The sequence below is a fragment of the Geotrypetes seraphini genome, chromosome 6 (genome assembly GCF_902459505.1).
Source record: "Geotrypetes seraphini chromosome 6, aGeoSer1.1, whole genome shotgun sequence".
Lineage (NCBI taxonomy): Eukaryota > Metazoa > Chordata > Amphibia > Gymnophiona > Dermophiidae > Geotrypetes > Geotrypetes seraphini.
The window spans coordinates 158,536,987-158,553,403 of NC_047089.1; the positions used below are offsets into that span (position 1 = coordinate 158,536,987).

Sequence of the window (16,417 nt, forward strand, 5' to 3'; positions counted from 1 at the left end):
TTACCGTCTTCTGGGCCTGGGCACCGGCACCGGCATGTCCTGTGGGTTGGTGCCGATGCCTGAAGATCTGCCTCCTCTTCTTCCTGGGCCTTGAGCATCTATGCATGCTCAAGGCCTGGGAGGTCACGTTCTCTCTGACATGAACTCGCAGGCCTTGAGCATGCGCAGATGCTCAAGGCCCAGCAAGAAGAGGAGGCAGATCTTCAGGCACCCGCACCAACGCACAGGACATGCCGGTGCCCAGGCCCAGTTAATGGTAAGAATCGACGGGGGTTGCCCAATCGCGGCGGGGGAGGGGGGGAGGGTGCCGGATCGCAGGGGGGAGGGTTCTGGATCGCAGGAGTGGCCTTCGGGGGGAGCAATGGCGGTTCTCGTGGGGGGAAAAGGGGGGGAACCTATCAAAGCGAGTTTCCATTATTTCCTATGGGGAAACTCGCTTTGATAAACGAGCATTTTGGATTACGAGCATGCTCCTGGAACGGATTATGCTCGTAATCCAAGGTACCACTGTACCAACATGCAACTGAGACAGTTCATCAACAAACAGCAACTTACATTGAAGTTGTATGTGACAGATTCTTAAGAACATAACATAAGAACATCAGAATTTCCGCTTCTGGGTAAGACCAGCAGTCCATCGTGCCCAGCACTCTGCTCACGTGGCGACCCTCTGGTCAAAGAGCAGTGTCCTAACTGAGACTAGCTTTACCTGCTTACATTCTGGTTCAGCAGGAACTTGTCTAACTTTATCTTGAATCCCTGGAATGTGTTTTCCCCTATAACAGTCTCCGGAAGAGCACTCCAGTTTTCCACCACTCTCTGGGTGAAAAAGAACTTTCTTACATTTGTACGGAATCGATCCCCTTTTAATTTTAGAGAGTGCCCTCTCGTTCTCTCTACCTTGGAGAGGGTGAATAACCTGTCTCTATCTATTAAGTCTATTCCCTTCATTATCTTGAATGTTTCTATCATGTCCCCTCTCAGTCTCTTCTTTTCAAGGGAGAAGAGGCCCAGTTTCTCTAATCTCTCACTGTATGGTAATTCCTTCAGCCCCTTAACCTTTTAGTCACTCTTCTCTGGACCCTTTTGAGTAGTACTATGTCCTTCTTCATGTACGGCGACCAATGCTGGACGCAGTATTCCAGGTGAGGGCGTACCATGGCCCGGTACAGCGGCACCATAACCTTCTCGGATCTGTTCGTGATCATCCTTCTTAATCATTCCCAGCATTTTGTTTGCTCTTTTTGCTGTCGCTGCCCATTGCGCAGACGGCTTCATTGACTTGTCGACCAGTACTCCCAAGTCTCTTTCCTGGGGGGGGGGTCTCTCCATGTACTGCACCGAACATCCTATATTTGTGTATAAGATTTTTATTACCGACATACACCACCTTACACTTATCCACGTTAAACCTCATTTGCCATGTCGCGGCCCATTTGTCGAGCGTGTTTATGTCACTTTGCAGGTCTTCACAATCCTTCTGTGTCTTCATTACTCTGAATAACTTTGTATTGTCTGCAAATTTAATCAGTTCACTTGTTGTACCAATTTCCAGGTCGTTTATAACTATGTTGAAGAGCATGGGTCCACGCACCAAACCCTGGGCCTTCCACTCATGACGCTTTTCCAGTCCGAGTTTTGTCCATTTACCCCCACTCTCTGTTTCCTATCTGTCAACCAGTTTTTAATCCACATGAGTATTTCACCCTCGATTTCATGGCTTGCAATTTTTCAAAATAGTCGTTCATGCGGGATCTTGTCGAATGCCTTCTGAAAATCCAGAAGGCGTTCGACAAGGTTCTGCATGAACGACTAAAACAGATATAAAGAGCTTTAGTCGCCATTAAAGTTTTTGCATTCTACTATAGTTCTTTCACTAATATCTATCTCACACAAGAGAGTCTTAAAGATCCTTATAAATTATCAGAGTTTACCTGGTAGAAAACCGTGTGCCATTTGCAGCAGAACCTTGTGAAGATGTGACATACACACTGCTGATTGATCCCTGAGCCATTTCTGTAAATTGCGAAAAGAAATCTTTTAAAAGAGAGCTCAAAGAATACCTAAAGGAATATGTTTTACACAATAATGTTAAGTTCTGGTAACAACTATACGCTATGAATTTTTGCTGCTTTTAAGTTATTTACTTTGTATTTTGAGACTTCCCAAATATATTTTAGGAACTCCCAGAGCCAGTCAGGTTTACAAGATAGCCACAATAAATATTTGAGAGATAAATCTGCATGTACAAATGCTCCAATGTGCGGAGATAATCTCATGCATATTTACAATGCACGTGGAAACCCCTGGACAGGTTTGGAAAGTTCTGTTATGCATGAAAGCCTACTTCCAATGGCATCTAGTTACATTATATCAGAGTGGGATCCTCTGCAGCATCAAAAACCCTTGCAAATGGTCCAAAACTAAGGATAACTGAGGAATTGAAGGACATCCCAGATGGATAGGAGGCAGAGCAAAAGAATGCTAATGAGGCTCTCTATAAGAATTCTCGTGAGAAGGGATTGACTACCTGCAGGTTCAGGAATAGAGTTTATTGCACTAGAAACTCAACTAGCTGTGGTTTCCTCAGGACGGGTTTGGGACCCTCTACATTAGATATAATCTATTCTGAGACAAATAAGAGTACTAGCAAATTTTTTTAAGGCAGAGCACAGGAAGCAAAATACTAAAAGATGGTTATGGTTGTTAGAGAGTAATAGCAGGGAATAATTAAGCACTTGAAAATATTAAATTTTATATTTACTGCCAGCTTTTCTCTCAATATTGCTTTTCTTGTTTTTGCATTTTCTTAAAATAAAAAGAATGGAAGGAAAAGATTTTCAAAAGTGGCATATACAATCCTTCTTAACAAATAAAAAATTAAATAAAATAATATTATAAGGAAGAAAATAATAACTGCTGTAACATCTAAGTTAATAAAAAAAGATCAAAAACATTTTGCTAGCCCTGCTTCTTTAAGAAACTCACTAATATTTCTCTATTCTGGATACAGCTACATTGTAATAAAATAATGTAATCCCTGGATATGGCCTTCTGGGGAATATTAGTGATCCATAAACACTAATGTAATGTAACTGAATTTAAGTGATCACTAACCTGTCACATATGGTTCTAGAGCTTTAGGCACCAAGCTTCGTGCTGTTTTCAAGTCCTCTGCGGAGCAGCTTCCAGATTCCAACCCACAAGCCATTCCCATTCGTTTCAATACTTCTATGTCATCATGGATTTCAAAAGTGTTGTCAAAATTAAAAAGGTATTCAAACCTGATGAGAGGAACAAAATCACAATCTATATTTTTTTTTTCAACTCAAAAAACTTTTTAAATTTAGAAATATAAACTACAAAAGAACATAAGAAGTGCCTCTGCTGGTTCAGACTAGAGGTCCATCGTGCCCAGCAGTCTGCTTGCGCGGCGGCTCAACAGGTCCAGGACCTGTGTAGTAGTCCTCTATCTATACCCCTCTATCCCCTTTTCCTTCAGAAAATTGTTCAATCCCTTCTTGAACCCTATTGCCATACTCTGTTCTATCACTCCCTCTGGAAGCTCATTCCAGGTGTCCACCACCCGCTGGGTGAAGAAAAACTTCCTAGGATTGGTTTTGAGTCTGTCCCCTTTCAGATTTTCTGAATGCCCTCTCGTTCTTGTAGTTTTCGAAAGTTTGAAGAATCTGTCCCTGTCCACTTTCTCTATACCTTCATGATCTTGTAAGTCTCTATCATATTCCCTCTAATTCTCCTCTTCTCCAGGTAAAAGAGCCCCAGTTTCTCCAGTCTCTCCGAGTATGAAAGGTTTTCCATACCTTTTATAAAACGTGTTGCTCTCCTCTGAACCCTCTCGAGTATCACTATATCCTTCTTAAGGTATGGCGACCAATATTGGATGCAGTACTCCAGATACAGACGCACCATCGCCCGATACAATGGCAGGATAACTTTCGTTCTGGTTGTAACACCCTTCTTGATCATATCTAGCATTCTATTCGCTCTCTTAGTGGCCGCTGCGCACTATTACCCCCAAGTCCCTTTCTTGAGTACTCTCAGTCAATAACATCCCTCCCATCGTATAGCTGTACCTCGGGTTTTTGTTTCCCACATGCAATACTTTACATTTCTCTACATTGAACTTCATCTGCCATCTCATCGCCCACTCCCCTAGCTTATTCAGGTCCCTTTGTAATTCCTCGCAGTCCTCTTTAGTCCGAGCAGCACTAAATAGTTTGGTATCGTCTGCAAATTTTATTATTTTGCACTTCGTCCCTGTTTCTAAATCATTTATAAATATATTGAATAGCAGCGGTCCGAGCACCGACTCCTGCGGAACACCATTCGTTACCCTCCTCCAATCTGAGTAGTGGCCTTTTACTCCTACGCTCTGCTTCCTCCCCGCCAACCAATTTCTGATCCATCTGTGTACGTCTCCTTCCACCCCATGGTTCTTCAGTTTGGGAGGAGAGCCCCTAACACCTGGTACATGTAGATGATGTACTGGATATCACCACTGAAAACTCTGCACAGGCCACGTTAAACCCCTTCCACCATGTTATTACTGCCCCACCTCCAAAGTTCTAGTTTCTTGCTAACAGACACTCAAATTTACTGAAAAATCCAATTAGAAGGCTGAATGCACAGCATGTGACAAAATGTTTTAAGAAAGTATTATACCAAGAGTCAGAAAACTACTTCAAACTAGAGAATTGTATATATTGTTCAAGGTCTCCTAAAACATGAATACCTACAAGTTTTCTAAGTACAAACCTCAGCATGGCTAACTTCCATATTTTGCAGTGAAATAAAATGAGCTTCCATTTCATATTTACAGCAAAGTTATATATGTGTAACAGGTGATTTTTCAGACACACAAAATTGCCTGTCCCCCTTCCCCACCTAGAACTCAGAATTATGAGCATCTGCAGCAGACCCTAGTGCTGCCCGATTCAGGAAAAAAAATTTAGATTCTATTCGATTCAGCCTACTGAATTGGTTTTTCGATTCGATTCGATTTTCCTGCCTAATTGGGTGTTTTTTTCAAACATCCTGGTGGGTTTATTTTATAGCCTCTTCACCCCCTTTGCCTTCTCCTAACCACATTGGCGCTGTGGTGTAATCAAAATAAACAAACAAAAAACACTTTTCCTCTCTCTCTTAAATCCCAGCCCACGTTTGCGGTCTAACACCAGCTCTGGCAGGATACACGTTTCAAATCTGACATATTGTAATCACAAAATGGAAAATAAAATGAGTTTTTCTACCTTTTGTTGTCTGGTCATTATTCAAATCTTGTTGGTCCCAGGCTCTGGTTGTCTTCTGATAATTTGCTTGCCAGGGTCTCCTTCTTTCTGCATGCTAACCATCCATCTGCCATCTCTGTCCTCCCCTTCCGTTTCCCTTCCCTCCCCCGGAGGTCTGACATCTTTCCTTTTTTTGGTCTCCCTCCACAGATCCACCTTTTCTTAACTACCCTTTCATCCAGCATCTCACCCTCTTTCCCCACCACCCCAGGTTCCACCATCTCTCCTTTTCTTTTCCCAACTACCCTCCTATCCAGTATCTCTATCCCACCCTCCACACCATCCCTTGTGTCCAACTTCTCTCCTTTTCTGTTCCTTCCCTCCCTAAATCCCATTGTCCATCATCTCTCTCCCTCTCCTCTATTTTTAGACCCATTATTTCTTCCCTCCCTAAGTCCGGCAAATGCACGTCTCCTTGAACCCCCCTTCCCTCCCTCCGTGTACTTCTACACCAGGGCCCCCCCTCTCCTGAAGGCCTGTCCTCCCCCTTGAAGGCCTGCCTGTTCGCCCTGAAGGCCTATGCCACCATCCCTGGCCTGTCCCCTCTTTGAAAGCCTGTTTACCCCTTAAAGGCATGCACCCCCCAAGGCTTGTCCCACCCCTGAAAGACTGCCCCCCCCGAAGGCCTGCCTGTCCCCCCTGAAGGCCTATGCCACCATCCCTGGCCTGTACCCCTTTTGAAGGCCTGTCCCCCCCTTAAAGGCCTGTTCCCCCCTTGAAGACCTGCACCCCCCAAGACCTGTCCCACCCCCTGAAGGACTGCCCCCCCCCGAATGACTGCCCCCTGAAAGACTGCGCACCACCCCGGGAAGGCCTCCGTGTTGCTCCTGGCCTCCCCGAACCGTTTACCTTATTGCTGGAGCCTGCAGCCGAAGATCGCAGTTACAGCGTCTTTGTGCTCTGAGCTGTTTCCTCCACTGCGATCCTGCCTCTGATGTCAGAGGTGGGCGCAACCGCAGCAGAGGAAACAGCTCAGAGCACAAAGACGCTGTAACCGAGATCTTCGGCTGCAGGCTCCAGCAACAAGGTAAACGGTTCGGGGAGGCCAGGAGCAACACGGAGGCCTTCCTGGGGGAGGGGGGGGTGCGCAGTCTTTCGGGGGGGGGGGCAGTCCTTCGGGGAGGCCAGGAGGGAAGCCGGACTGCAGCACTTCCCAACTGACCCTCCCTCCTCACCCTCTAAAACAGGTGTGGCAGTGGCCAGCCAGCAAGAGCAGTGCTGCTGCTCCTGCTTTAGGGGGCGAGGGGAGAGGGTCCGAATCGGGAAGCTGATTTTTAAAAAATTTAAATCGATTCACCCGAAGTGAATCGGTGAACCGATTCAAATCGTGAATCGGGCAGCACTAGCAAACCCTTCAGTCTTCCTAGTTAAGTTTTTAGTTGGGTTTTTTTTCCCCCAAATCATTTTTATTGAGGTCAACCAGAGAAACGAGTGTAATACAGTAAGAACAGATGCAAACAGAAGCGTCTGTAAACAGTACAATGCAAACAGCAACAGCAGATAACAGTCTAATAACAATAGAAAGGCCACCTTGTGGACAAAAAGAAAGAGGAGGAAGAGCCCAAGACCTCCCACCTAGGGTTGATCGAAAAAGACATATACAGTAACCAAAGAAGGTGTGGGGTTGCGAAGCACGACAATCTCCTCAGGCCATGAAAAAAGAAAACGACGAGAGGCAGAAAACTCCAAACCGCTCTCTCAGGACTCACTAACCGCAAGAACATCCCATTTCTTCCATTTGATCCCATACAATTTCAATATATATCCTGAAGAATCCCCAACACACGGTACATCACCCACACCAGGCATCACAAACCAATCAAACAGTCATTCAGTCACCACACACCCTCCCTAGTCAAACACCCCCCCTTCCCCCCCACATCGAGTCAATTCCCCAGTGGGTAGGACTGTGTATCTGACTCTTTGGAAACATTTGTTACAGATAAGAATGACTTACTCCCAAATTTAAGAAAATCATTCCAGTAGGTTGAAAAGTTTATCTTGGCAGATTATTCAATGCTGCTTAACCAAAGGCACCATTTCTTCACATTTTTAACCTAGGATCATGCAATCAAGTGAAGTGAATGTTGTGCACAAGGACCAGGTAGCTACTTTTCATATGCTCTCCAGAGAAACATACTTAAAAAGTGATTGTGATGGCAGTGGCTCTGATCTTAAGATAAGGCTTTCTTGTGACCAGTCCTTTTAATGTAATAGGTGATAGTTCACAGACCAACACATGGAGAGATTTCTCCCACTAATGCCTATCTTTTTCCCTAAACCTCATAAGCAACACATTGACTTAGTAGGATGTGACTATCTTAAGTCAGGAAGTTAAGATGTAATTGCAAATGGGCCTCATATGATACTACAACCTGAAGTTATTGATCCATTTTGATGAAATGACTGCAATAAAAACAGACTTTAAAGATGAGGAATCCTTTGGCTAAAACAGTGGAAGTTGAGAGTGCACAACATTCAAGTTCCCTTGACATCTTTAAAAAAATTAGATGTTTAGTATGGAGGTGGCCACACACGAAATCTAGCAAAAACTGGGTACGGAGAAGCTAGAACTTGGTCTATTAAGATTTTATATTTTAGAACCATATTTGACAAACCTTTTTTACCAGAAAATACAGTATCTCTTGTGGTCAACTTGCAGCAATAGTGTTTTAAATTTGTGTAAACAGCTCTAGGGAGTCGCTAAGGGCCATTCAATTTCCAGACCATTTAAGAGTCAGACTAAAGGTTTTCATACAAGAAAGTGCTTCATTTTTGCATTAGGTCAGAAACACTCAGAAGCTTAACTGGATGTTAAATGGAGAGCCACTTGACACTAGTTGTGTCAAAGCCACAGAGTAGCCAGACCAAGGGATCATCTAATCCAGTATACAGTTTCTAATAGTGGCCAATCCTGGTCAAGCATGCCTGGCAAAGTTGTAAAAAGTAGCAAGACTCCAAGCTAGTTAACCTCAGAGATAAGCAGAGACTTTCTCCAGGTCTATCTTTATGGTTCATGGACTTTTCCTCCAAGAATTTGTCCAAATGCTTTTATCACCTGCTCTAACAATGCGTTCCAAAGCTTAACTATAGTTGACTGAAAAATACTTTCTATCTCTTTTAAATGTGGTACGATGAGAAAGTTAGATATATCAAGGCAGAAGCCACATTATTTATAGAAAGGAGGGTTTGTGCAGAACAGAAAACAGACAAAGTTATAGGGGTGAATGACACTGATCTTAGGATACTAAGGTATATCAAAATTCTGGTAAGTGAGCTGAAAAATGTAAAATTATTTTATTTGTCCGTTTATTGGGATTGGGCCAAAAAAAGGCCCAAAAATGGGAGGTCACAGTTTATATTTGAGCTAACCGCATCCTGCCCTCCACCCACCATGAGTTTCCAGTACTGCCCCAGTGGTGTGGAGAACCAGAGCTGCCCTCAACTCCTTCCTCTCATTGACTTTGTGCAACTAGCCCACCCCCCCCATAGGATCTTGCAGCAGTAATTTTTTCACTACAGAGACTGCCGGGCAGGAGCGTAAAGGGATCGCTCCTGCCCCGCCTCACCGCTGGACCATCGGGGACCTAAGGCAGACCAGTTATACAAAGTCGCTGGAAGGGAGAGATTGCAGGCAGCTCTGATTCCCAGCTCCACTGGATCACCAGGGCAATACTGGAGGCCCATGGTGGATCCAGGAAGGGGAGCAGACTGACTGTACCACCAGAGCAGTACTGCAGGCCCGTGGTGGGTCTGGGAGGGGGGGCCCTTCCGGGAATGGGTGCAGATTGGCTGGCTGTTTGGCTGCAGAGCTGGCAGACAGGACACCAGGGAAGGGAGGAGGGGTCGCTTCTGCCTTGTACTGGTACTTGAATATAAACCAAGTTGATGCATGCAAAGTTGACCTGAAAAACTCCTCAAATTGCAACATCCTGGATTTTAGTGACTTCTACAATTATGAGCAAAGTTTGCAAGATGTATCTCAATGATAAGGACCTGGGCACCAGACACACCAATTATGTGGGACTGTACCTGAGATAGTCATGTTGCATTGAGGGCACTGCTTGAAGCCACTAGGAGCTTTTGACATCGAAGGAAAAACTGATGATGCTAGGTCAAAGGACTCAATTGTCCAGGGAGGTTGAGCAGATGGTAACCTGAAAAGTGTCAATGTTCCTGGCCTGAACACAGGCTGCAGAGAGCCCAAAGGCCCAAAAAAAGAAAATCAAGTCAAAAATAATTTTTTTAAGGAAAATTAAATGACATATTAAAATAATGACTAAGAGTAAGGAAAATAATAATCAAGAAGGCACAAAAAATACAATAGTTTGACATGCTTAGAGAGAATCTAAAGAACAGCTTCTCAACTCCACAGAAACTGAAAACTGATGAACCCACGAGCTGATGTTGGTCGGGAAGTCACCAGCATGCAAATGGTATGGGCGGTCTTAAAGTGACAGTACACTTTTTGACTGTCCATGCTGGGTTCCCACATGTGAGAATATGCTGCCTGCTTGTCCTTCTATAACACCCTCTACAATGTCACTAAAATCCAGATTTTCCTCTCTGAACACGCAGCCAAGACCCTTATCCACACTCTCATCACTTCTTATCTAGATTATTGCAACTTGCTTCTTGCAGGTCTTCCACTAGGTCTTCTCTCTCCCCTTCAATCAGTTCAGAATTCTGCTGTACGACTTGTATTCCGCTAGTGTCATTATGCACATATTATCCTTCTCCTCAATTCGTTTCACTGGCTTCCTGTTTGTTTCCGCATACAGTTCAACCTCCTCTTACTGACTACTCTGCGGCTCCTCAGTATCTCTCCCTATAGCCTGCCCCGGGAACTCTGATCATTGAATAAGTCTCTTATATGTTCTCTTCTCTTTTGCCAACTCACAACTCCGTCACTTCTGCCTTGCTGCGCCGCACGCCTGAAACAATCTGCCTTACTCAGTACATCAGGCTCCGTCTCTAGTGGCATTCAAATCCAGGCTTAAAGCCCACTTCTTCAAAGCTGCATTTAAGACCAAACCTTACTAACTTGCAAAGCACAAAAATCTGTTTGCCATTCCCTCTGTAGTCCCTTACGCTCTCTATCTCATTATTCTCTCTGTAATTCCACACCTAACATACATAGATTCACCATTTGTCCTGTATGTCTGTCACACATTGCCTTATCCCCTCTTCTGAAAAAAGCCGATCTCGACCCTTCCTCACCATCGAACTACCGCCCCATAGCAAATATCCCTCTTCTAACTAAATTGCTTGAGACCATAGTCGCTACCCAGCTCTCTTCTTACCTAGAGAGATTCTCCATTCTCCACCCCTATCAACATGGCTTCAGACCCAGCTTCAGCACCGAGTCCCTCCTAGTTTCCCTAATATCAAAGGTGCAACAACTACGTTCTCGAAACAAATTCGCTGTTCTTTTACAATTCGATCTCTCTGCTGCTTTCGATGTCGTCCACCACGACAAACTACTTTATCAACTTTCCGAGATAGGAATTGATTCCACCGTCCTAAACTGGTTCTCAAACTTTCTTCGCTCCCGCTCCTACATTGTCAACTCAAATGGCACCACGTCCGTTCCTTGGTCTCCTTCTTGCGGTGTCCCTCAGGGATCACCCCTATCCCCTATTCTCTTTAACATCTATATGTCCTCACTGAAGCTCCTCCAACTTTCCCCCCTTGAAACAATCTACACATACGCTGATGATATCCTTGTCCTTCTTGAAACAGACCAGAACCTCACCAACCTCCACGAAAACATTACATCTTGCATAAGGAGACTCCACTCCTGGTCCCTCTCGGTACAGATGAAACTAAACGAATCAAAAACGAAATTACTCTGGCTCGGCCCAAAGTTAGAACACCTGCCTACCCTCTTCGCACTACCCACAGGCGCTGCCTTACACCTTGAGTTCTCAAGCAAGGTCCTTGGCATCATTATTGATTCTTCTCTCTCCCTCAACGACCACCTCAACTCCTTGGCAAAATCATGCTTTTTCAGCCTCCACATGCTAAGGAAAGTAAGATCCTGCTTTCGCCAAAAACATTTCGCTGTCCTCTTTCAATCCATCATCCTCTCCAAACTTGACTACTGCAATGCCATTTACTTATGCCTAACAAAAAAAACCTTCAAAGACTCCAGCTTATCCAGAATACTGCTGCCAAACTGATCTTTGCAAAACGCAGGTCTGACCATGTCTCCCCACTCCTGGCAAATCTTCACTGGCTCCTAGTGATTTCCAGAATCCAATTCAAATGCTCCTGCCTAGCTTTTAAGATCATTCACGGCATCCTTCCTTCCCTAATCCCACTATCCTTTAACTCCTCGTGCCCTGGGTCCACCAGACCTGCCCAAAGATATATGTATTCTCTATGCAGGTAAACTGGGAAAATCACTTCTCTTCAAAATCACAGGTCTTTGGAACGACCTTTACTATCCTGCTGCGGAACCTAAGCTCCCTCCATTTATTCCGCAAGCAACTGAAAACTTGGCTCTTCTCTAACATGTAATTCTATTTCCCTCTATATATAAGCTCATGCAAACCTTTTCCTGTCTCTTCTTATATTTTAAGTTCTTGTAAACCGTGCAGAGCTCTACTTCCGTGGATAGGATGTGGTATATAAACTTAAGGTTTAGTTCAGTTTATAATTAGATTGTAAGTTCTTTCGAGCAGGGACTGTTGCTTGCTTGTTTAATTTACAGCGTTGCGTGCATCTGGTAGTGCTATAGAAATAACTAATTGTAGTAGTAGTAGTTTGGATGGAAGATCCAAACTTGGGAGGTGAAGTATGAATGAAAGATTAGATTCTTATCTTGCTAATCTTCTTTCCGATAGAAGACATAGGATTCTGTACTATAGCTGATGTACCAAAGTAATGCCAGACGTCTAGGGAAGGACAGATGAACCTACCCGCAGTACCAAGGACCCAAAAGCAGCATCTTCTCAAGTCACCACATCCACTCTGTAGAACCTCATAAAGGTGTGTAGAATAGACCAAGTAGCTGCTCTACAAATTTCATCAGGCGAAACATCCTGGGACGCCACCCAGGAAGCAGCCATACTTCTAGTTAAATGTGCTACAATTGAGATAGGGGGAAGATTACTGCAGGCAATGTAGGAAGATGAAATTACCATATGAATCGGTCTGGTAAGCCTTGGAAGCTGGCTTTCCTCATTAATTGTCTGGCCAGCACAAAAAAGTGATTGGAGAGCCTGGAATCATTAGTCCTTTCCAGATAGAAAGTAGGGCTCTATGCAGATCTAACCTCCACAAAATTCTGTCCTGTTTCGTTAAACCTGTAGGGTGAAAAGGAGGATAAATGAATCTCCTGATTGATGTGGAATGTAGAGAGTACCTTTGGTAGAAAGGAAGGTATTGTCCAAACCCTGTAAACCAGAGGAAGGGCTCTCTACAGGGGAGAGCCCGTAACTCTGAGATCCACCTTACCAAGACTATGGCAACCAAAAATACGGTCTTAACTGTAAGATCCAAGAGAGAAGCCAGTCCGGAGCTACCAGGATCACCAGTCCCTGGTGGCTCGCTATTCTTTGGATTTTCCAGCCTATCATGGCCCATGGTGGAAACATAGAGCAGAAGCTTGGTGGGCACCCAGCCCTGCGTTTCCCAGTTTGGCTCTTCAACAGTAGAAGTGAGCTGCCTTTGCATTCCATGTCTGGTCTTCCCCAGTGCTGTATAATGGGAATGAACGCCCTCTGAGACAGAGACTACTCCTCCAGATCCAGAGTCTGTCTGCTGAGAAAATCGGCCTGGACGTTATCTACTCCTGTCACGTGGGCAACCGAGAGGGGTTGTAAGTGAATCTCTGCCCACTTGAACAAGATCTGTGCCTCTAGGTGAAGGGGAGTGCTTTTTGTGCCTCCTTGTTTGTTTACATAAGCTACCACTGTGGCATTGTCCGAAAACACCTCGACTGCTTTCCCTATCAGGAAAGATTACAACTCTTTCAGCGCCAAATGAATCTCGGTTCCAGAAGATTTATGGACCATTTGCTTTCCAATAGGGTTCACTTTTCCTGGAGTGGACAACCACAGCAGTGGGCCCCCCAGCCACTCAGGCTGGTGTTGATCATGAGGGTCACCAATGAGTTGATTCTGAGGCATGCCCTTCGATAAGGCATCCCCTGGAGCTAACAATGTAAGCTGTGCTTTGCCCCTGAAGACCAGAAAAGCTGCATTTGCAGAGAGTGGCGCTGAGGTGACCACTTGGAAAGAAGAGAGTCCTGGAGTGGCCACATATGAGCTCTTGCCCAGGGAACAACTTAAAGGGAGCCCGCCATTGAGCCCTGTACCTGAAGGTAATGCCATTCACATGGAACCACGTCCTTTCCCCAGTGGAGTAAGCCCAAGAAGAGGACCTCTGACCACCGAAGTCATGCAGGAAAATGGCAAAAACACTGAAAATAATATAAGAAAGCACAGCAGATCAGAGCACACCTTCTGAGTTCGCATAAAGAAGGAAAAACTGAAGAGGAAGCTGTTCTCCAGTGCCAAAGGGGAGGAATTGGAAGGTTTTAGTGACATCTTTCTACCAAGTGTGTGACTAGGGGGAAGGAACAGCTCTAGTACAGAATCCTATGTCTTTGCAATGGAATGAAAATTTGCCTAAAAAATCTAATATTCTTGCACCAACGCTGAGTAGACAGAAAAAAAGTAAACCAAGAAAGCATGAAAAAAAATGGTCAAAGTGCTTGGCAGTTGAGATTCTCTGTAAATAGCAAAAAAGTGGGTGAAAATGACATGCACCAACCAGGACAGAGGCCTCAGGGTGACTATCTCAGATGATCTCAAGATAAATAGCATGATAAGGGAAGGATCAGAGACTGGGGACTGCTAGGGTGCATAGAAGGCAGTAATATCTTTTGTACAGGATGTAGGTATGTCTGGCCTTTTCTTCAAGCTAGTCCATGCCTTTTATTATTTTACTGCCCCTTCTGTATACCTTTCCTTGTTCTAAAATATCTTTATTTGAATTAAGTCTGGTTCACAAAATGACATTAACAGAGGCCTATTTTTAAAACAAAATAGTCTATTATAAATTAGCTAATAGTAAAGTATTCCTCCAGTTAGGTTAAACAGCTTTTGTCAAAATAAGACATCTGATCTGTGTAAGGCCCTTTCAGTTACCATAAAAATAAACAAGGACTGTGGAATCCAAGTTAAAATCACATTTGTAGGTATGGCTCAGAATGCTTGTCTTTTGAACCTACTTGTCATTTGAAATACTGCAGTCAATCACAGTCTTCTTGCTGGTGTTGACAATGATAAATGGCAGGTGTATGACAGAATTGGCAGGAGGTGACCGATTTGCCTGCTGCTCTGTGTGACGATTCCTCTGAACCAGATTCTTAAAGGCAATTTGCTGCAAATAGAAAATAAGTTGTATAAGTCTTCATAAAATGGCTAACGATTTTACAGCAAGGCAAGAGTCGAGTGAAATACTGTGAGCAGTCAGATATGTGACCACCAAATGAGCACAAATATAAAAATTAGCAAAATACCACTATATCATACAATACACAACAGTATTATCAAACCTTCAACTATGAAGGCATCCTAACTGGCCTCAGAAATGGAGCCTACGCACAGCAATGCAGTCACAAACTGAGACAATCCGCGTAGTAGAAATGCTCCTGCTCCAATCATTGGCCTTTAAAACTATTTTATAAGTGCTATTTTTTAATCGCTATTTTATACTATCAACCCTACACCACTCAATATTTGCTTAATCAAAAAATCTGCATCAAATACTGTGTGTAATATCAAAATTTGAAAAAACTCGACCAGAAAAAACTTATCTTATTTGTTTAGTAGTCTTCACTGTCGGAGTTTTAATAGTAAAATCTCAAATCATGTCCGTTCGCCATTTGAGATTTGAGATTTTACTATTAAAACTCCGACAGTGAAGACTACTAAACAAATAAGATAAGTTTTTTCTGGTCGAGTTTTTTCAAATTTTGATATTACACACAGTATTTGATGCAGATTTTTTGATTAAGCAAATATTGAGTGGTGTAGGGTTGATAGTATAAAATAGCAATTAAAAAATAGCACTTATAAAATAGTTTTAAAGGCCAATGATTGGAGTAGGAGCATTTCTACTACGCGGATTGTCTCAGTTTGTGACTGCATTGCTGTGCGTAGGCTCCATTTCTGAGGCCAGTTAGGATGCCTTCATAGTTGAAGGTTTGATAATACTGTTGTGTATTGTATGATATAGTGGTATTTTGCTAATTTTTATATTTGTGTTACATACCACTGGGTTATACTACATTAGGTTTGACACCAAATGAGCAGTCATAACCACTGCAAATTTAGATTATAGCAGTAAAGCAATTTACTGGAGAAAACATGTTAAAAGTTTGAAACCTCCTTTAAGAAAAAAAGAAAAAGAAAGAAATGTAGCCCAATCCTAAAAGCACTGTTGGTTGTACAGGACAAGTTACACTCCCACCCCCACCAATAAAGGTGCTGAAAGCCTATAGTGCCCTGGATGAAAAGTAGAGCTGGCTCCAAGCAGCAACATTTTTAAGATAATTCAGCAATTTTCATCTAGCTTTTGGTGCTGTTTCCCTTCAGCTCTGTACAGAACAGCACAATACTCTACAAGAGCTGGGAGAAATTATTTACCTACTCTTATCTGTGAAGCCACACTTCATTTTTTAAGATAAAATAATAATCTCAAGCTGCAAAATTTGGTTGTCCTCCGATACCCTGCTGCTGTTACATGAAATGTATCATGATCCTCTTCCATACACTTGTAGTAGATCTTTTGATCCGTACTATAAATGATTATAATTCACTTGCAATCCAGGCAAAATTTGAATTCACCTGTCTTCTTAGATATGAAAAAAAGAGGATGCAAAATTAATGGAAGAATTTTTGAAAATTAGATGACTTGAAACTGAAAACACACATGACTGGGGAGATTGAAGGAGTTGTGGCTCAAAATATGAGCCTGCTGATAGATTTTATTACCACTTCAAATTTTGGCTAAATTAAAAATTAGGGCTCAGCTTATGTAGTACTTCTGTGTATAGATGTTTAGCTTTAATGACAATCTTTAATTACAACCAA

General features: G+C 43.3%; 1 protein-coding gene across 3 annotated transcripts in view; it reads right to left on the reverse strand.

Annotated features, from left to right (window-relative positions):
- TFDP1 (transcription factor Dp-1) overlaps nucleotides 1-16,417 on the reverse strand; it is a 270,147-nt gene that overhangs the window by 2,412 nt on the left and 251,318 nt on the right. For all 3 annotated transcript variants that reach the window (XM_033948712.1, XM_033948710.1, XM_033948711.1), the window contains exons 9-11: nucleotides 14,551-14,702; nucleotides 3,118-3,284; nucleotides 1,935-2,016 (exon numbers count right to left, since the gene is read on the reverse strand). In XM_033948712.1, the coding sequence (XP_033804603.1) occupies nucleotides 1,935-2,016; nucleotides 3,118-3,284; nucleotides 14,551-14,702 (401 nt within the window). The remainder of the gene's footprint in view (nucleotides 1-1,934; nucleotides 2,017-3,117; nucleotides 3,285-14,550; nucleotides 14,703-16,417) is intronic.